Below are 23,046 nucleotides of genomic sequence, written 5' to 3'. Positions count from 1 at the left end.
CTCATTTCTCCCTTTCCCCCCCCCCCCTTCTTTCCTGGGAGACATGTGGCCAGTGTATGTGTACTGTGTATGGGTCACTGGCAGGGCAAGGCATCCCTAGTTTGGTGCAGAGCGGTCTGCAAAAGTGTAGCCTTTCTCACCTAGGCCAGGGTAAAGCCAGCGTTCCCAAGAGAATTGGAGCCTCACTGCCCAACGTGCCTGTGTAGTTTCACACCTCGTAAAACAGATAACGAGCCTTTCCAGAAGTTGAAAGAAATGCTGACCTGATGAGCCTAACTCAGTGGAGGTGACAGAATCAGATAAACTCTGTTAAACTCCATTTTTCCACCATGTCTCATATCTTGGAATATGAGAGACGACTTACATAAAAAACAGATATCCCGTCAGATTGGCTAGGAGCAGGGGAACAGTTTGATGGGTCATTCGAATTATCTCGGACCATCAGGGGAGCCGAAACATAGAACTTGTGAACCGCACAACATATAATTTCATAATTCATATCTAGATAATCCTCAGACTTGTCTGCATAATAATATACCCGTGGGTAAACTGTGTTTGCAGCTGGGAAGTTATAGACCAGAATATGAATTATGAAAGATGTAGGTTCCAATTTTGGGTTCCGCCTGCTGATCCCTCCCTAAACAGAGTATTGGTCAGTTACTCAGAACCACCCCCCCTGCTGGGACACTTTAAAACAGGCTATCAGGCCTAAGAAAGTAAGTTAATCATCTCCCATTCTTAACATCAATAGACCTTTCGCTCTGAAACGTGATCTGCTTCCATTCAAGGCTTAATGGCAAGTAACTTACCCCTTTAACTTCTCCCGGTTATCTCTTTGCTGTGCGGTTATATATATATATATATATCTATCTATCTTAGTTACATCTTCTCTGTAAATATTTTTACTGCACCTGTTTGACCCTTTTAGTAATAAATCTTTCTTCCGAAAGTGTTGAACTGTTTCTATAACTCTTAATTGCAATTTACGAATCCCTGCCTTTAAAGAGACACTACTGTTGGTTTAACTCTCTGTATAACCGGCCTGTGTCAATGACCGGGTTATGCTGACGATTATTTCAATTATTATAGTGGTATAGTGATATTGCGAGCTTCCTCTTTCTCTGAACCAAAAGGAGGTGGTGGCAGTGTGAAGGGGTTAATTGCGTAATTAACCTGACCCAGTAACAATCAATTCTGGCTGCTGGCACATCGATCGGTACCCATTAGCTGGAAAATCGTTGTGCAGGGTGCAGCTGGGTGTGGCATTGTTACGCACGTCACATCGCAATTGTAGATCGATTAGCCCTTTGGTCACGAGTTTGGTGAGAAGGTCCGGGGTCTGACGCCGCGATCGTGACAAAGCCGGCATTCGGCTATCTGCTGTCGACAAGTGGTTAAGATATCTTTTACCTTGGTATTCTTGCCTCTACATAATCAACATAATGCTCTCATTTTTTAATATACACGTATATCTGTTTTTTGTAGCATACATACCATTTTATTTATTTGTTTCTCTGTATATTTTTCGTATTTGTTTAATAGCCCTAAAGAAGGGAGAGTCTGTTCTCCCAAAACACATTGGCTTGTTGTACTTGTTGTTACTCTCAAAAAATGCCCCTTAATCTACCATAAAAATTGCATCCTTTTGGACATTGGGAGCGAATTATTTTTCTAATATTCCAAGTATACTTGTGGAAACGACCTTAAGGCCATACCAGAAAGGCAGCAGCCAAACCCTAAAAGGGTTTACTACCAGTATCCACCATTAGGCACAACTGACTGGAGGGACATCTCCCTCCCCACCCACACAACCTACAACCAGTGACTGATCCAGTCAGTCCAGCACGGTCCTCAGTACAAACAGTGTACGGATTGTGTCTCTGTGGACTTGTTCCTGGTACAGTATTGTGCTTCTATGACTTCTGGTTGTGTACTGATTGTATCTCTGCGGACATATTCCTGGTTTGGTACGGTTTGTGTCTCTATGGACATGTTCCTGGTACAGTTTTGTGCATCTTAGGACATATTCCTGGTATGTGTCCCCAGTGAAATGTGTCACTGTGGTGCCAAGTGTGTTTCTGAAGACACATTACTAGTGTGTGTTTATTTGCCTCATTATTTGGTCAATTATGTTTTTCAGCGCTCTGAGTGTGAGAGTGTGTGTGTTGGGGGGATCCAAAAAAGTTTATTGGGGATTGGTGGGGGGGGGGGGGGTTCGGCACAAAAGTAATGGTCCAGCCTTGCAGATGAGCTAAGAGAAGGAGAAAAGTCTTTTCCCACACTTTTATGCATATTATGCAGTTAATGTGCCTTTTTTTTTTTTTTTACCATTTTTTATAATTTTACATGAGGTTATTATAGTATGCTGTGATTACATTGAGCATACATCTGGAGATTCAAGTAAAGCACAAAGTAATTCAGTTGACATGTACTGTATAGGGTCATCATGTACATAAGATACGTTAACCACTTTCTTTTTATTTAGAGAATGAAAAAAAAAAAATCTAATTTTCATGCTAGCTAGACAGCTCTGAGGATTTAAAAATAACACAGAGAACTCGATCTTCCCACAATATCTAATATAATGGCAATATGTACTGTTTATTGTGGTGTTGTGCCAATGCAATCATCTGGATCATCTCTAGTTCTTATGTTCCCGAGAGAGAAGTTGATTTTCTATACTGTAATTACATCAACATTTCACTAGCACTTAAGCAGCAATAAGGAAAAGGACAAGAATCGGAGAGATGAAACTTGAAAATACATGGAGGAATTGGACAGAAGAGTCAGTAAAAGAGAAGGGCAGTGAGTAAGAGAGAAGAACATGGTGCAGAGACTGTAGGATGGAAGGACAGGAAAGGGCAGACGGTACACAAAAATTAAAAAATATAGAAGGGCAGACAGCACAAAGAGGATGAGGAACAAAGAAGAGCAGGCAGTGCAGAGGAGAAAGAACTGAGAAAGGGAAACAGCACAAAAAAGGTAAGGGACAAAGAAGCTCGGGCAGAGCAGAGGATAAGAAATTGAAAAGAATAGACAGCAAAAAGAGGACGAGGAACAAAAAGTGCAGGCAGTGCAGAGGAGGAAGAACGAAGATGGAAGGCTGCACAAAGAGGATGAGGAACAAAGAAGTTCCAGCAGTGCAGAGGAGGAAGAACGAAGATGGAAGGCTGCACAAAGAGGATGAGGAACAAAGAAGTTCCAGCAGTGCAGAGGAGGAAGAACTGAGATGGAAGGCTGCACAAAGAGGATGAGGAACAAAGAAGTTCCAGCAGTGCAGAGGAGGAAGAACTGAGATGGAAGGCTGCAAAAAGAGGATGAGGAACAAAGAAGTTCCAGCAGTGCAGAGGAGGAAGAACTGAGATGGAAGGCTGCACAAAGAGGATGAGGAACAAAAGTTCCAGCAGTGCAGAGGAGGAAGAACTGAGATGGAAGGCTGCACAAAGAGGAGGAACAAAAGTTCAGGCAGTGCAGAGGAGAAATAACTGAGAAAGGGAGGCAGCACAAAAGGGTAAGGAACAAAGAAGTTCCGGCAGTGAGAGGAGGAAGAACTGAGGAGGGAAAGCAGCACAAAGATTATAAGGAACAGAGAAGTTCCGGCAGTGCAGAGGAGAAAGAGCTGAGAAAGGGAGGCAGCACAAAAGGGTAAGGAATAAAGTTCGGGCAGTACAGAGGATGAAAAACTGAGGAAGACAAACAGCACAGAGGATAAGGTACAAAGAAGAGCAGGCAGTACAGAGATCATATGAAATTGAGGTACACATTATAGAGAAAAAAACAAAAAAAACAAAAAGGCAGGCAGGCAGTATCGAAAAACAGAAAAGGGGAGGCAGTACAGAGAGAATAAGGAAGAAGGGCAACTAGTACAGACAGCATGAGGAACAGAGAAGGACAGCCCATAGAGCGAGGATGAGCAACTGAGAAGGGAAGCCCGTACGGAAAGCATGAGCAACAAAGAAAACTAGCAGTACATGAAGGATAAGGAATACTGGAAGGCAGAAAGTACAAGGAGGAAAAGGAACAAAAAAGGGTAGGGAGTACAAAGAAGATGAAGAACAGATAAGGGAAGGGAGTACAGGTGGGATAAGGAACACAGAAGGACAGGAAGTACAGAGAAGAGAGGAAAGTAGGCACTACAAAGAGGAAAAAAGAACAAATAAGGATAAGGAGTACAGAAAAGGGTGAAGAACAGAGAAGGAAAGGCAGTACAGGAAGCATATATAAACAGAGGAAGGTACATACTGTAGGATGGTAGAAAATAGAAAATCAAAGAACAAAGAAAGGTAAGAAGTACTGGGAAGAAACTAAACAGAGAAGGGCAGGAGGATATGGAATAGCCCACATGGAAGAAAAATATATTTTAAATATAATTTTGAAAGATTCTTCCGAAATATATTGACATATATTTGAAATACTACAATTTTGGCCATATTCAACATATGTCAAATATAAAATATATATATATATAAAATGTATGTTGAAATGTGTTTTAATTACAAAATATATGAAAAATCAAAAAAAAAAAAATTTCAAATACACTGTGTCTTTAAAAATACACTTAATCTACACTTTTAGAATGCATTTACAAATATATGTAAAAATATATGTCAAAATGACTTTTTTATTTCTAAAAAATGCATTTCAACATGCAGTATATATTGAATACGGCCAAAATTGTAGTATTTCACATATATGTCAATGTATTGGGGAAGAATATTTTTAAAATATGTTTCAAATATATTTTTCTTCCATGTGGGAGAAAAGGGCAGGGAGTACGGAGGAGATGAAGAACAGACAAGGGAAAGCAGCACAAGAAGGATACAAAACAGAAGATAGCCAGAACAAGGAAGAGAGAGAACAAAGAAGGGTAGAGAGTACAGAAAGGATGAGGGATAGAGAAGAGCAGACAGTAAAGAGAGAATGAGGCACCGTAAAGAGAGAATGAGGCACAGTTAATAACAGAAAGCATAGTTTGGATGAAAAACAAAAAAGTCATACAACGTCGAGAAGCAAAGACACAAATAAACAGAAGGAATGGGATTATAAAAGGAGAACAAGAGCAGAGAAAGCTTGGGTTATAAACTGAAGGACAACAAAGTAGGGCCAGGATTATAGATTGGATGAATACAGGCAGGGAGTACAGATTTATTAGAGAACAGAGAAGGAATTGGATTATAGATTGAATGAAGAGCAAAGAAGGGCTTAGCGTATATATTAAGAATTAGAAATGGTGGAGAAGATAGAGCAGATAGAAAATAGCAGATTGTAGATTTTATAAGAAAACAGACTTTATACAGAACATAGAACAAAGATTGTTTTTTTAATGGAACAGAGCAGGGTATGGGGTATAGATTTGATAAAGAAGACAGCAGGGTCTGAAGTCTAGATTTAATAAAGAAAAGAGCAGGGTCTGAAATTTAGATTCTATAAAGAGACTAAGGTTTGGTGTATAGATTTTGTAAAGAGGACAGCAGGGTATGAAGTATAGATTTTGTAAAGAAGAGAGCAGGGTAGGGAGTATAGATTTGATAAAGAACATAGAATATAGATTTGTTATGGAACAGAGCAGGGTATGGAGTATAGAATTAATAAAGAACAGAGCAGGGTATGGGGTATTTACAAAGAAGAGAGCAGGGTATGGAGTATGGATCTTATAAAGAACAGAGCAGGGTATGGATTTTATAGAGAATAGAGCAGGGTAGGGAGTATAGGTGTTATAAAGAACTGAGTAAGAAATGGAGTATAGATTTTATCAAGTACATAGAATATAGATTTTTTTTTTAAGAAACAAAGCAACCCATGGAGTATGGATTTTATAAGGGACAGTAAGACCAGGTATAAACTATAAAGATGCATGATGGAGAGAAGACAATCCAGAGAGAGATAGAAATGGCTTGATGCATACGTTGTTGCCTTGCATTCAGACTGATGAAGTAAAATAAACTACTGGTGTAAAATAATGACTAACATATGAATTCTACAGCAACAAATTATGCACGTGATAAAATATATTAGTTGAAAAACTGGGGTCCATAGGAGACTGAGTGCTATTCCAATAATAAGGATATGTTAAAAATGTATTATCCATAGAACTTCCTTTACTTATGCTGAAGCCAGAATATTCTGACCTGTGACTCTTCCGACAAGGTACAGATTGAACATCTGCAGGGATCATTTGTCTGATCTGTTTGCTTTCAGTCCCAATCTTACATTCCCTCTGACATCCTGGTTTCACGCTCCACTTGTTATTTAAATTCTATTTTCTAAGGGTCGATATAATCTGCATTTCCACTCCTCCATCTCCCCTTCCATGTTACTGTATGAACAGATGTGGAGGAAATCAGGTTTAGTAACAAGAGTAGATAATATAATAGAGCTGAGGCTGTATTTTGGCAGTAATAACCTATAACTGATATCTTGCTAATCTCTCATTTCCTTACAATATCTTGATTTAACTGTTTACATCTTTTTTTTCCAACACACCTGGTGCTGGACAAATGTTCCTCTTGGCACGATGTAGACCTGATTTGGTTCCGATTATTACGCGATTGATATATTGGTCTTCATCCCCATGTGCCCTGGTGTGGTAATGATGTTTGAGCTATAATGATATCATCATCAAGTACATGTAGTAGTCTGCTTTTTGACGTGTGCTCAGCATTTCCACTTGCTATCATGTGGTGTCTCCCTAGAGCACTGCTTCCCTTAGTAAGTGGTTTCTGTGTCACCAATTAGGCAAAGTATTTTATGGAGCAGGAAAATTCAGAGATTATTAAAATTTGCAGATGACAAACACCAAAAAAACTGGATCATAACACACACACGCACACTCTTAAATTCTGGCCCCACTCCAAACTTTGACCTTTAGTGGAAGATCATTTCTGGAGCGCCACTTTAAAGTGGACCTCTCTGTTACTTTTACAAGTTTGCATGTATAACATTTCTGACATGTCATAATGGGCAGTGACAGCATACATTTTTTAAAAAAAGTTGCACCTTTCATCATAAAAAATTGTTCTCGAGCTCCAGAGATTACTCGGATTGTATATTGTAGCTTTGCAAAAGGGTAGGACTGCAAGAAGAGGACGGGGAGGGAAAAGAAAGCTGATCGGCAGTTAGACAATCTTTTTTCAAGTACAATAGCTCCAGCTTGGACCAATGTAACTATGTATATACCATACCTACCTGATGTCCCTAGAAGATGGAAGTCACTGAAGTAGACAACGCTACTCTAGTGATCTTCACTTGTTTTGGGTCCCTCTCCAAGCGGCTACCTTGCTGCATTCTAAACTCAGGAGGTCGGCCGCTCCGCATGGGTGCCATTCGGAGAATGCTTTGAATTGCAAAGCATTCTCTGTTTGGACAAGGTGGTCAGCATGTCACCGCCCCACCTCCCCCCTCCTCCAGAGAATGCTTTGAGAAAAGTATGGGGGTTGCCACTGCTGACTCACTTTTGAGAATATTAGATCCCTGACTGTCATGCTGATTAAACCCAGCATTCTACTTTTAAAGCAACTAAAGCCAAAACTTTGGTTAGAGTGGTGATGAACCCCCTGTCAGGCTTTTATCGTCGTCATCTCCTTTATAAGATATATAGTCTCTCTATTTTTCTTGATGACCATTGCCACTAAACCTGAAAGTAATGGAAAATGCACAATTTGGTTTTATAACTAAATCAGGAATTGGGACACTTGTTTTAGTGACACCTGTCTGATTTTTTTTATGAGTATTTTATAAGTAACCAGGCATCCAAGGTCCCATGTTAGTTTTGTACTTGCACATTTTTTTAAATAGTTTTGAGTATGAATAAAATATGTCCCTAAATTAATTTAACTTCTAGTCCTTTGGTTTCTAAATTCTTTAAGATTTTTTTTTTTTTTAGAATACATTAATAGGTTTTGGAAGTGGTCGATATGACAGGGAGATGTGTAAGGTTTAATAGGTAATTATTATCATGGACTCCACACACAGTAGACAAGAATCTGATTTTGATTTAGGGTTTTTCTAGCTGTCTAAGAGGACGTTTCCCTCACTTGGGAGAATTTCCTCACATTTTCTGTTGTGCCTATAAGACAAGTAGTGAAGGGAAATCTCCCCAATTGGACACAGATGGCAAAAAAACAGAACAGGAATTTTCACCATTCCATACTTCAGGAAAAAATGTTTTGGCTTTAGATATACTTTAAGTAAAACAATAGACAATTTTAGACGATTCAGACTCATGGTGATGGTCATTCGAGTTAAAACAAAAACTTTTGGGGCAAATTAAACTACATATATTTTCCAAAAAATGTTGGTTTTACATTTTTGATTTGCTGGAGAAATCTTTTTTATGCCATACATTTAAAGGTCTATATATTTTTCTTTTGGAACATTTTTTTCATTAGTGAAACAAACATTCTATAAACTCCCTGATCAGCTCATCAGCCGTGAAAAAAGGGCAATTTGACAAGTCATCAATCCATTGCTGTTTTCTCCCCAGTGACAGAACATTCTGGGGCACGACAACTGAAAAACGCTGTCCAGGCTAAAAGGTTGACAATTAAAGCATTTTTCTTCTTTCAACAAGAATATGGAAAAGATATTTGTTTGAAGGTATTCTAAGACTTAGGGTTGTTTATCTTTTTCACTCCAGGGCCAAGAATTTTGACATGTATGGAAGTCATGGAGCTCCAAATCTTTTGGCAGTCTTAAGCTTTTCAAAAGACCCCCCAGAGAAACTTATAGGTGAGCCTTACAGTGAAGACAGCAGCTGTTCCAGAACAAATGATTTAATAAGTAAACTCCTTTATAAAACAGACTAATGAGAACACTCACCTTGTATATCATCGTTGAACGTACAGTATTTGTTGCGATACTTGTTCAGGAGTCGAAAGGCATTTAAATTTGCAAAGTCTTCGAACTGGATCAAACAGTTCATGCCGTATCTGTAATTAAAATGTATATCACATTATTTAGATATAAGTTCTCAAATGTATAAAGAAAAGATGTCCCTTTATATGGTCCTAGTCCAGGTGTCATCTTTCTGGAGACCCAAATTCTTTATTATATCTAATAAAAAATTAAGAATAATAAAGAATTGTGGTATACTAAAAGATGGCACCCGGACTGGGACCATATAAAGGAGCATTTTAGTCATCCAATCATAACCCCCTGAGGAAGTCACGCGTCCTTGTGATGAAACACATTGGGGTGCTGCTGTGGATGGCGTCACAATATAGTCTGGGAACCAGGAATTGAGGTGCTAATGTTTGAAATCATAGTTCTGTGCCCAGTACATGTATAATATGGGTGCGCTAAAGTGCACATTCAAAATGTGAGTTTAATTTTTTCGAGTGGATGTGAAAAAAGGTGTTTTTAAAGGGTAAACACAAATTATTATTTTTTTCTCTATGACCCTGATCAAGAGGAGAGGAAGATAGAAGGCGCATCTTGCTGGGAGGAAAAGGATCCCATTTAAAATCGACGTGCTATTTGAGTAGAGGGAATCAGGGAAAATAACATATTATGGTCACTAGATGGACCTGATGAATATAAGTTGGTTACCATGGGAATCGTACCTGAAAATATTGCACCAATGATATCTACCTCCAGTTAGACTATCAAAAATATATCCTACCCAATCATCACACTGTTGGCGACAATGCAGTGATCCAGGATCCACATACCATATATTGTGGTCCTGAAAATCTCTCAGATCCTTTTGGAACAATGTGTTCAAACTAATATCTGAATTACTTGGAAAGAAAATTGACCCTAACCCCGCTCTAGCATTACTACATATAGGAATTGATGAATTTCATCCTATCTCCCAAACCACAATGATACATAAACTATTTGCTGCTATAGACAACATCGCCAGATTGTGGAACTCCCTTACCACACCATCTATGTCTATGATCCATCACGACATAAACTTCCAATGTGAAATAGAGAAAAGATTTGCCCTCAACAACTTCTCCTATACGAAGTTCAAACATTTTTGGTCCCTATGGTCAAGTAACTCTAATTTTACAATTAATTTCTGATAGCCCACAAATACAATGGTGTATGTATAACTAACCTCAATTTCTCTGCCTCATAACTGAACTGGTTATTGTTCAAGCCTTTCTTCCCTGGTTCACACCCTTCCCTCCATCTCCCCCCTCACCTCCACCCTATACTCATCCCAGGTTCGATGTTATACTATACTCTGTACCTCATTTCCAACGACTATATGTAACCTTGATAGATATACAGTCAGGTCCATAAATATTGGGACATCAACACAATTCTAACATTTTTGGCTCTATACACTACCATAATAGATTTGAAATGAAACGAACAAGATGTGCTTTAACTGCAGACTGTCAGCATTAATTTGAGGGTATTTACATCCAAATCAGGTGAACGGTGTATGAATTACAACAGTTTGCATATGTGCCTCCCACTTGTTAAGGGACCAAAAGTAATGGGACAGAATAGTAATCATAAATCAAATTTTCACTTTCAAATACTTGGTTGCAAATACTTTGCAGTCAATTACAGCCTGAAGTCTGGAACGCATAGACATCACCAGACGCTGGGTTTCATCCCTGGTGATGCTCTGCCAGGCCTCTACTGCAACTGTCTTCAGTTCCTGCTTGTTATTGGGGCATTTTCCCTTCAGTTTTGTCTTCAGCAAATGAAATGCATGCTCAAATCGGATTCAGGTCAGGTGATTGACTTGGCCATTGCATAACATTCCACTTCTTTCCCTTGAAAAACTCTTTGGTTGCTTTTGCAGTATGCTTTGGGTCATTGTCCATCTGCACTGTGAAGCGGCGTCTAATGAGTTGTGAAGCATTTGGCTGAATATGAGCAGATAATATTGCCCGAAACACTTCACAATTCATCCTGCTGCTTTTGTCAGCAGTCACATCATCAATAAATACAAGAGAACCAGTTCCATTGGCAGCCATACATGCCCACGCCATGGCACTACCACCACCATGCTTCACTGATGAGGTGGTATGCTTAGGATCATGAGCAGTTCCTTTCCTTCTCCATACTCTTTTCTTCCCATCACTCTGGTACAAGTTGATCTCGGTCTCATCTGTCCATAGGATGTTGTTCCAGAACTGTGAAGGCTTTTTTAGATGTCGTTTGGCAAACTCTAATCTGGCCTTTCTGTTTTTGAGGCTCACCAATGGTTTACATTTTGTGGTGAACCCTCTGTATTCACTCTGGTGAAGTCTTCTCTTGATTGGTGACTTTGACACACATACACCTACCTCCTGGAGAGTGTTCTTGATCTGGCCAACTGTTGAGAAGGGTGTTTTCTTCACCAGGGAAAGAATTCTTCGGTCATCCACCACAGTTGTTTTCTATGGTCTTGCAGGTCTTTTGGTGTTGCTGAGCTCACCGGTGCGTTCCTTCTTTTTAAGAATGTTCCAAACAGTTGTTTTGGCCATGCCTAATGTTTTTGCTATCTCTCTGATGGGTTTGTTTTGTTTTGTCAGCCTAATGATGGCTTGCTTCACTGATAGTGACAGCTCTTTGGATCTCATCTTGAGAGTTGACCACAACAGATTCCAAATGCAAATAGCACACTTGAAATTAACTCTGGACCTTTTATCTGCTCATTGTAATTGGGATAATGAGGGAATAACACACACCTGGCCATGGAATAGCTGAGAAGCCAATTGTCCCATTACTTTTGGTCCCTTAACAAGTGGGAGGCACATATGCAAACTGTTATAATTCCTACAGCGCTCACCTGATTTGGATGTAAATACCCTCAAATTAAAGCTGACAGTCTGCAGTTAAAGCACATCTTGTTCGTTTCATTTCAAATCCATTGTGGTGGTGTATAGAACCAAAAATGTTAGAATTGTGTCGATGTCCCAATATTTATGGACCTGACTGTATGATTTGTCACTCCGGAAAGCCATGATGTATATTGTTCACAATGTATAACTGAGAATCTGTATGTCTTACCCTGTTAACTCCTATAAATTTCAATAAAAAATGATTAAAAATAAGTTATTTACTATGATCATCATTTCCATCTTGTGGCCATAATGTGAAATTTTCCCAATCCACTGTATTATATATGAATGAATAACATTAGACCTGCAGATCATGAGATAAACCTTAGCTCAGAGAAAAAGAGAGTAAAATAAACAAAGATTAAAAAAATTATAAAAACGCTTTTCAATGCATTAAAAATACCTCCAAAGTAGACCTGAGAATTTTTTTTTCCAGGAAACGCGACAAGAAATAAAATTGGGGACTAAATGACAAAACTTAGAAAATCTTCAGAAAAATCACATAAAAGCGAAGATAAAATACATTTTAAGTTAGTAGCCTAGTTTACAGTACATCTGATTTTTCAGATGTGTCTTTCAAGTGGATTTGTTTGCAGGCCTCAAATGACATGAAATGAATCAGAAAATGACACACCTAAGGCCCAATAATTCAGAAGTGAAAAAAAAAAAAAGATGCGAGAAATGCAAAACCGTAGGGGACAGTCACAAAGCCCTGGTATAAAGTGTGACGGGTCTTCTGTGCCAGGTGAGCTGAAACGACTATCTTCTGTATTGTCCCACTGGCTGCAGGCGATGCAGTAACAGATCTCTCATTCACTGCCCCTTTCAAGGCTGCTGAAATGTGAAGGGGAGACACAAGGCAACCTAAAAGCTGAAACTGATACAGAAGCTTCAGGGTTTATTTGAGACCACAATTTTCCTCTTGAAGTGCTCCATTCATGGGGCTACTCTGAACATCCAAAGTGTCCCAGATTCTCATTTTAATCCTAAGTCTCATATTTACACTGCTTGTTGTATAGAGAAATTAACGGCTGTGCCGGTCCAACAAATACGGCGCCGTCTATTGTTCCCTGCAAAGATGAGGTCAGCGGTGACAACCAATTCCTTATTATGCTGTCCAAGATGCTTTGTCATGCTGTATGTGAATAGGAGCAAACATCTTAAAAGAAGGGACTAGGACAGAACTATCATTTAGCAATAAAAAAAGAAAAAGAAACCAGGGGAAAGAGGGAAAGAGACCCACTGGCACAGAAGTCCTAATAAGAACAAACAGAGGCTGAAAATATAAAATAATGTTTATTAACAAAATAGAACAAATTGGAAAAAACACAGACAACCTCCACCTAACAGAACTAAAATGAAAATGGCAACGTTGTCATATGAAGGACAGCCCACTTTCCGGGATTCTGGCCACTCTGATATACACACATACACGCACAGAGCAATCAGCCTTCACTGAGGAATAGAATAATGGACTCAGATGGAAAGAGTGGAACAATGAAAAATGAGAAACAGGAATAGGCCAGGAGAGAAAGAGAATGAATATAGTGGAAAAATAAAAGAAGAAGGAACAAGTGCAGCAAATTTAAATCAGTACATAGAAATGGCTCTGTATATGAGATATGATGCAGGGTCTCACAGAGTGCAAATATCTGATATAAAACCAACAATCAATAAATGGCACAAAATTGTCCAATGGTAGAGGTCAGATGGATATAGTGCACTTGGACTCCCCAGTTGGGGGTGATCACTAGGTACTGCCTGATTCTCCAATCATGGACGTAGCCTCATACAGAGGTACAGTATGCACCTTGATTGGTGCTATATAGGTAAATGGAGAGGCTGTAATTGACTTTGACCTACTGATTGCACAATGGATCTGAAATTTGCAGATGATAATCAGAGCATCTTGTCAGGCTGGTATAAATCAAATGGAATCATATGGAACTGACATGCATGCAGAGTCCAGCAATATACACTAGAATATGTTGTATTGGTATTCATTCAATTTCTTGATATCCTCAATGATAGTCGGTCATGAATAAACTGCCAGTATTCCCAGTATAAGGGTGGTCACCCAATAGGGTATATCTGAGAAACCTAATTGTTGGTGCTGCACCCAATATAGGAAAGACAGTGTACATATGTATATATATTTTATGACCATGAATCCTGTAGTATCTATTGGACAGCAAAATAATAGGCTGCAGTAAATAGGATCCAAGATCTAGTAATTATCCAATGCACGAAAGTAGTGGATAAATAAAACGGCTAATAGTAAGCTTAATGTAAAGCTAAATAGCCTGGGGGTAATTCATCTGTATGGAACAGGCCAGGGATAGGAGTAAATGTGGTGATACAGTCCTGGTAAAGTCACAATGTTCTGCAATCAGTCTGTAAATGCCCATAGTATGATATGCAGTATTGCAGGTACAGTGGTCATAACGGCAATGATTGTCAGGATGCTCTCACCCAGCAGGAAAACCCTCAGTTGCCAAGAATCCACAATGTATGGTTCCAAATAAATGTCCGGTTACTGCAGCCAGTGAGTGGTGTAAAGGTCCATCCGGTCAATACAGTTGAGATTGACCGGGGGGTTTTCCTGCTGGGTGAGAGTATCTTGACAATCATTGCCGTTACCACTGTTCCTGCAATACTGCATATGATACTATGGGCATTTACAGGCTGATTGCAGAACATTGTGACTTTATCACCACATTTACTCCTATCCCTGGCCTGTTCCATACAGATGAATTACCCCCAGGCCACTTAGCTTTACATTAAGCTTACTATTAGCCATTCTATTTATCCACTACTTCCGTGCATTGGATAATTACTAGATCCTGGATCCTATTTACTGCAGCCTATTATTTTGCTGTCCAATAGATACTACAGGATTTGTGGTCATAAAATATATATACATATGTACACTGTCTTTCCTATATTGAGTGCAGCACCAACAATTAGGTTTCTCAGATATACCCTATTGGGTGACCACCCTTATACTGGGAATACTGGCAGTTTATTCATGAACGACTCTATCATTGAGGATATCAAGAAATTGAATGAATACCAATACAACATATTCTAGTGTATATTGCTGGACTCTGCATGCATGTCAGTTCCATATGATTCCATCTGATTTATACCAGCCTGACAAGATGCTCTGATTATCATCTGCAAATTTCAGATCCATTGTGCAATCAGTAGGTTACAGTCAATTACAGCCTCTACATTTACCTGTATAGCACCAATCAAGGTGTATACTCTACCTCTGTATGAGGCTACGTCCATGATTGGAGAATCAGGCAGTACCTAGTGACCATTCACCCCCAACTGGGGAGTCCAAGTGCACTATATCCATCTGACCTCTACCATTGGACAATTTTGTGCCATTTATTGATTGTTGGTTTTATATCAGATATTTGCACTCTGTGAGACCCTGCATCATATCTCATATTCAGGGTCATTTCTGTGTACTGAATTTGCTGCACATGTTCCTTCTATTTTTCCACTATATTCATTCTCTTTCTCTCCTGGCCTATTCCTGTTCTCATTTTTCATTGTTCCACTCTTTCCATCTGAGTCCATTATTCTATTTCTCAGTGAAGGCCGATTGCTCTGTGCATGTATGTGTGTATATCAGAGTGGCCGGGATCCCGGAACGTGGGCTGTCCTTCATGACAACGTTGTCATTTTCATTTTAGTTCTGCGTTAGCTGGAGGTCATCTGTGTTTTTTCCAATTTGTTCTATTTTGTTAATAAACATTATATTTTCAGCCGCTGTTTGAACTCATTAGGACTTCTGTGCCAGTGGGTCTCTTTCCCTCTTTCTTTTTTATTGCATGTTCTCTGGTCCTGAGGACACCACCGCAAGATTTGGTGAGTTGGCCTAATCATTACTATTATTTATAATATTTGGGATTTTTCCACATTTTGGGAATTATCCTCGTGAGGCATCCCAATGTTCTTTTAATTTTTTTTGCGCTATCATTTAGCAAACAAAAATACTGAAACAGAAAAAATACTTCAAAATGGCTTTTCATAAAATAAATAAATATGAAAATTTTGTCATTGATTTCTGCGAAGAACATTATATGTAAGCCTGGAAAGTCCTTATTGAAAAGTTTCTATACAACTTGACCTAGAAATTTTTCAAGACACAACATTACCCTCACTATCTACAGAAGTTAGAGTATGTATAGTAAAAAAAATATGTAGAAATATAACCGGCAACTCAGTCACTTCTTCATAAAGAATTTTTATTAGCAAACAAAAGGGAATACAGGACGCATAAACTAATGCGTTTCAGCCAAAGCCTTGCAATGCTATGAGGAAGGCTTTGGCCGAAATGAGTTAGCTTTTATGGATCCTGTATTCCCTATTGTGTGCTAATAAAGATTCTTTATGAAGCAGTGACTGAGTTGCCGGCTATATTTTTACATATCTTGAAGTGATCGTTCCAGCCTGAGCTTGGGTGAGTTTCTTTAATTAAAAAAAAAAACCATGGCTGCCGCCAAGCCCAAGCACTGTGTTACTGTAAACTCTTAGAGAGTTCATGAGCAGTGCTGCTGAGAGGGACTATAAAATTAAATGTTTGCCATTTTTACTGTGTATGTATGATAACCAACAGGGACTCGGGGAATTGGAGATTCCATGAGGTTGAGCACCTTTCATGACAGCAATGACTCATTAAAGTGGAACTAAACCCTCCTATTGCTTTCAGTCAAGGAAGCTGCCATCTTAGCCTATATTTGATCTTCAACTGCCATGATGCTGCCCATATAACCAGTTATGACACCAGCTGTTTGACAGTCTGGTTGACAGCACAAGTAAATGTGACAGTTACATTCTCGGCACATGCCGGCAATATAATTGTTTTTTTAAACTGGAAAAAATCGATTGGTTTAGTTCTGCTTTAAGTGGTAGACTTGGGCTTCACCAATGTGCCGAGTATGTGGAGATGCCGAGTCACTAGACACACCTAAGAGGTTTGGATTTATCTGCATGAGTCTCCCAAGATGTCACCCTCAAGTCTGCCCCTACTCAGGCAAAGCAAATGAGTTATCAGATTATATTTCAAGAGTATTCTGGAGTACAATCAGAGGTTATAGTGAGGTGGACTAATAGGACCCAAACTGCCCTCCTTTACTTAATTGGTGTGAAACAAACACAGTACAATCTTCCTAAATACAGAAGGTGTCTGCATACCTGCCATTGGAGATACAAAAAACAAAGGATTGAATCCTCATTTTGGGATAGCGGGTGGAACATACAGCATGCTTTTAAGAGAAGAGCACAGTGGGCTGCAATCAAGGAAATTCATAATAGCACAAAAAAAGAACCACAAAGGCACGACTTTGATCCAAAACACAAAACATTTTTTTTTTTTTTTTTACACTAGCAAGACCTGAGGTCAAATTTCAGGAGCAGGAGGTCAGACCTAGATACAGAATATCTGCATATTTGCCTTTCCTAAATTCTCCTTTCCCTCCTCATCAATGTCAAATAAAACCTTTCCATTTTTCCATCGGGGGATAAAGAAGCTGGACTGCAAGAAATTCTACGCAAGGCACCCGCAATCTCTGAAGCAAGGCGGGGTCTTTAAAGTGAAAACTGTGCTTGGATGATGCAGGACAAATCAATTCCCTTAAAGCTCTTTTGGCTGTACTTCTCCTGTGGATCACAGGAGTGCAGTTCGTTCTGCACTCCTGTGACCTGTTTTCAGCTGACAGCGGACTGAAATCCACTGTCCACTGATGTCACTCAGCCGGTCTAGGCTGGGGAAAGATCCCAACTTTAAAGTCAGGATCCACCCCCGAATCTAGAGCAGCACCTGGCTCAGCCTCTCAGAGAGCCGCTGAGAACCTGAGCCAGCCGCTCCCTCCCCCTTCACAGCCCAGCGCTCCAGTGAGCATCGGGGGGCAGAGCAGACAGCAGTGACTGACAGTCCTGGCTCTCTGCTAAGATCGGCTGTGAGAACTCAGCGATCATGTGAACATGAAAATGAACCATAAGGGAATGAAGGGAAGGTAAGTTTATGAAATTAGTTACAAGAATGTGTTCACTTTTAATTACTTTAAGTTATTATCAAATCAGATAAAAGGGGGATGACACGCAGACCAAGATATGAGGTCTAAAAAGAATTACTCGGACACCAAATCTGTGATCTACAAGATGCTGTCCAACCAACCCCACTTTATTATAAAAACAAAAACCTGGCACACATGGGTTAAAAATTGTCTGGTTCAGCAGTAACAAGCTGTCTTTTGGTCCATGCGTTCTGCTTTCTGTTCAACAGAAGCCAGTCTGACGACTGAGCTTGAGCTTCAGAGGCAGAGAAAGGATAGACGGAAACAGTAACACTAGTAGGCAAGCAAATATCTTTTTGGGAACAATAGACGGGAGAAACATCAGCTTGTCCTCATACAAGTCACTTAAGCACTGCACAGAGTACATTAGATGTTTCAGACCTCTATTTAGAAGAATTATGGATTGGAAAAAGCTAGAAAATGTACCTGCGTGACGTTGAGTATGACCAACAGGTTAGGACGCTTGGCTCCCTTAGTTCAGAAACAGGCTAATAATTGCGAGAATGCTTCTAGAAACTTCGCTCACAATTATCAGACCATCTTCCAGTTTTAGTTGTCAGCCCAGTTCTTAGAGAAAAAGCATACAGACCCAGAAAAGGATGACGGTATAGTTCAGCTAATGCCTTACAAGCTAAAACCTTTTATTCTTTTATTTTATTGACTTCTGGGATAAAAAGCTTCTGTAAATGACAATGTGTACTGCCTAAAAGATTTCCAGTGTACTAGAACATTCATGTGATAAAAAGATAAAAGCAAAGCTTAAAACAGATGCAGTAAATAAAAAAAAATGTGCAGTACTAAGTTTGGATGAGCTGACCCTGAATTTTCAGCATAATTCTTAACTCAAAACACTAGAAATGTATTTATTTCAGGTACTTATATATCGCCATCAATTTATGCAGCGCTTTACACATATATTGTACATTCACATCAGTCCCTGCCCTCAAGAAGCTTACAATCAAAGGTCCCTAAACTCACATTCATACATACACAATTTAGACAGAGCCAATTAACCTACCAGCGTGTCTTTGGAGTGTGGGAGGAGACTGGAGTATCCAGAGGAAACCCATGCAAGCAAGGAAGAACATGCAAATTCAAGGCAGGCAGTGTCGTGGTTGGGATTTGAAACAATGACCCTAGTGCTGCCAGGCAGAAGTGCTGACCACTTAGCCACCGTGCTGTCCAAGCTTTAAGGACAGACCTTACAGGCATATCCCGAAAGACTGGCTGGAGTAGTCATTTATTTACAGCTGGATTTTAGAGGACACTACATTAGGATCTAATTAAAAAACACAATCAGGGCCTCCCCAACAATACCTATCTACACATCCATTAGTATGATTCCAAAGCCATCTACAGACAATACAAACTAGTACAACGTCAGTTCCATCTTGCTAACTAATGTCAACGTGAAATAGTTTGAAAACTAGCATAGCCTGCCTTATTTCCCAGATCAGGTAGGGTTCATACCGGGATGACAGGCAAGGGGCAATGTTTTCTAACTGTTGCATCTTCACAAAACCACAAAATCCCATAAGACTGCTTCAGTTTTATTGTTGCTGGATATAAATATGATCCTTTAATAGCCATTCTTGGGATTATCTAGTCTTCATCCTTATCAAATGAGCTTTGGAAATAATTTATTTGTCTAGATTCGAGCACTATAGGATGACCCAAGGGCTTTCATTAAATAACTGGGTTTTAGATTGGAAACCTTTTCTATCAAAAAAGGGACAAGGCAGGCCCTCTTTGTGCTGTTCATTTACTCGTTTTTTTTCTTCACCAACCCCCTAACATTACTGTGATAGAAATAGCAGACTGTCCCCACAATCTGTGCATAGGGGGGTAGCAGAATGTCCCAACAGGGAAGAATCTACACTTCTTCCCTGTTGGGACATTCTGCTACCCCATATGCAGCTTCTAGTATTCAAGCATATCTGTAATACACACTTAAACCCCAGAGATTATTTCAACTATCTATCCATTGATTGTCTTATCGTGTTCCCCCTCAGCACTTAAACATACTACCAACTGGGAACTACATTTAGAGTCTCCTATCTCTCAGGAACACTGGCAGGACATCTGGTCCAACATTTCTAAAAGCTCCAAATTACAAGCTGATAACACCTTGGCACTTTGTACCCTTCCACCTTTAGCGAGCAATACATGTGTTTCCCTCCTGATAGTTTAGGGGGTTCGGTGACAGCATGTCCAGACATATCTGGTGGGACTACCCGAACAGACAACATTTGTGTTCCTGCACCTACCAGATAATCTACACTGTTCTAAATACAGCTCTACGGAAAAATCTGTGGAAGAAACCAGTTGAATAAGAAACCAGCTGACTAATAAATCAGAATTCTGTTTACTTACTCATATTTTTACCACCCCAAAACACACTATAACTAGGTCCTGGAGAAAACCAAATATCCCATTTGAGGAGACTAAATCTTAATTTATGCATGATGTTTGAGAACATGAGGTTCACTGTAGATGACAGATTATTTATATTTCAGAAATTTTGGACGTTTGTGTACTAAACGCTGCACTTTTTTCCACCTCCCTCCCTTCCCCCACCTACCCATCCCCCTTTATTCTGTCTACTGGTTTTTGCTAGATACTGTAACTGTCCTGCCCTGTGGTTGCCTGCCACAGAGGCTACATCCCTCTCAAGTAATCCTGTCCCTAACTCCCAGTTCCAGAATGAGATATCTCTGGGATTGGCATTTCTAGTGCACATTCTGAATACTGAAACATACTTGACCTGTATTTGTATATTGAACGATAGCCTTGTTAAGCCATCTATTAACCACGTTATTTTGAGCAGAATTAATTTGTTGAAAACGTAATAAATACTATTGGAACAGAAAACGATCTGTTAAATTCTAATCACCTTAAAGTGGACCTAAATATAAAAAAGTGAAGACTTTCTATCTTATATGGAACACCTAGAAATGACTATTGTGCCTATGCTGTACCTTTTGTCTAGAATGCCTCCTGAAAAACAGCAAAGCACTTCCTGTGCGTAGGCCCTCCTTTTCTTTAGCCTCATAGTTGTATATCTAAAGGAGTCCAAATTTGCAAGATCATCACATCTTGTTTTCTATCTTTTTATTATGGAAATGGCCATCTTGGTGGCAGAGCAGGGCTTTGCATCCTCATTTCAGATCTGTCCCCCATCCCAATGACTGGTGATCGGACTGATAGAAGAATAGGCAGCAGGAGGGGAAGGAAGCACATATCCACAGAATGGAAGTAGGCTGGTCCTGTGAATCTGCTGAGGTAGGACAGCACTGGAGAGGATTTAAGCATTGCAGCCAAAATTCTATTTTTCCTTGTGCTGGACTTGCAATGAAGAAAATATAATAGGCTTTTAAGTAAACATTGGCTTTTTGAATGTTAAATTTATCTAAAAAGGTTTAGGTGGCCCTTACTAATCACAATTCTTTTGGCCGCATCACATAGACACCAAGCAATACACTGTTGGAATGGGGAGGGGGAATTCCCAGACTCCCCAATGCCCAAGAGTTTTGCCATTTTGGGGACTTTGGCTGTGCTGTGGGAATGCTTACCGTACTAAAAAAGGAACAACCTTGGTACCACAATATATGAAAAACTGATGGGTGATTCAGATTTGGTTGTATGGACCTTTAACAGAGATCAGTGTTCACACACTATAAATTTTATAAGCAATAAAACCCTAACATTTCTTAGCCAAATACCAAAATGTACCATCATAGACAGGGTTGTTTGTTTTACATGTTTTCTAAAGTTAAGGGCCAGAACAAGTCTTTAAAAGGAAGCAGACCTTGCCTTTTACCATTCCAAGGCAGTTGAAACATTAGGAAAGAAACATTCCTAATGCTAATTAGATGTTATGACATTTATAAAATGGAACTTCATTATTAATTGTTATAGGAGTCCAAATAATTATCAACAGGTTAAAAAAAACCTACAAAAACAAGGTATCCTAGCATGTACGACGGATGTTGTTTTCAAATAACATTCCTAAACTGCTATGCTCAAAACGTGTCTCAAGGGAAGGCTATTAGCAAAAATGTGAAAGAAAAGCCAACTCACGTGATTTTTTGTAGCTCATTCACATTACTAAAATGGATAGGGATAAAATTGCGAACCAGATGAAACAAATGGCTCCCTATACTGTAGTATAATCTACATGATTGGCATTCAGTAGCATAATATTGCACTGCTTTGAAATGCTCTCAAAATCAACTCCTCTGACCAATGACACTGGTCCCATTTTGTCCTTGGACTAAGGACTGAGGCATTGTGCACTTGCTTTTGTATAAACCTGATTTTGTACTACTATGACCTGTTACAGTCTCCAGATGATTAAACCCCTGTGTGGGCAACTTTGTTATCCATTATTACAAAATCCCAATGAAAGCGAGTGAAATATAAAAAACATACCTATTGTCTAACGGACACTCCCAAAGAACCCTGTGCTTGTAAGAAAAAATACTCCTCTCCAATTTTTGAACTGCCAAAAACTCCTTCATTAGAAAAATTCCTGAATGTTTCTTTAGAAACTGTCACATCCAGGATTGTCAATCTTCTCTGACCTTTGCAGCAATCAATGGTTCCTCCTGCTAATTCCCACATCAATCCTGTGTCTTTTTCTGTGCAGACTTCAGCAAACGATTTGGTCTTTCATGCCAAGAATATTCAACATTTTCTTTACAGAGAAAGCATTTATTGGAAGATTTAATTAGGCGACAAGGTGGTTTTAAGAAGACACTCTTACTTAGCCTATCTGGGGCAATTGGATAGTGCTTGCACATACCCAAACAATAGTGCTGCGCTGCCCCATTCTTGGGGGGGGCAGTGCAGCACGATTCTTGGGGAGTTTTATCGCTGTTTGAACACATCGATGTGGGAACACATTTAGGTGCTTGCAGCAGCTGATCATTTCTTTTTGGCAGCACATGAGTATTAGTGTTTGCACATAGCTCAACCTCTAAGCATGTGTGGTTATTAAGCCATGCTCCATTGCCAATTACCTGCACTGTCCTTGTTCTTGTAGGAAAGGGGTTACATAGTCTGGCTGAAAAAGACAAAAGTCCATCCAGTTCAACCATAAAAAAAAAAAAAAAGTTATAATCCTATACCCACAGTTGATCCAGAGGAAGGCAAAAAAAAAAAAC

At 39.4% G+C, this 23,046-nt stretch overlaps 1 protein-coding gene across 2 annotated transcripts in view; it reads right to left on the bottom strand.

The window, feature by feature from the left end:
• The window catches only part of LOC149446260 (NADP-dependent malic enzyme-like), a 279,632-nt gene that overhangs the window by 67,391 nt on the left and 189,195 nt on the right, over window positions 1-23,046 (bottom strand). For both annotated transcript variants that reach the window (XM_089652763.1, XM_089652762.1), the window contains exon 8: window positions 8,818-8,927. In XM_089652763.1, coding sequence (XP_089508889.1) covers window positions 8,818-8,927 — 110 coding nt within the window. The remainder of the gene's footprint in view (window positions 1-8,817; window positions 8,928-23,046) is intronic.

This window comes from Staurois parvus, unplaced genomic scaffold, assembly GCF_062004578.1.
Source record: "Staurois parvus isolate SC_StPar_1 unplaced genomic scaffold, SC_StPar_1.0 ptg000693l, whole genome shotgun sequence".
NCBI lineage: Eukaryota > Metazoa > Chordata > Amphibia > Anura > Ranidae > Staurois > Staurois parvus.
This window is presented reverse-complemented; position numbering and strand designations above follow the sequence as displayed.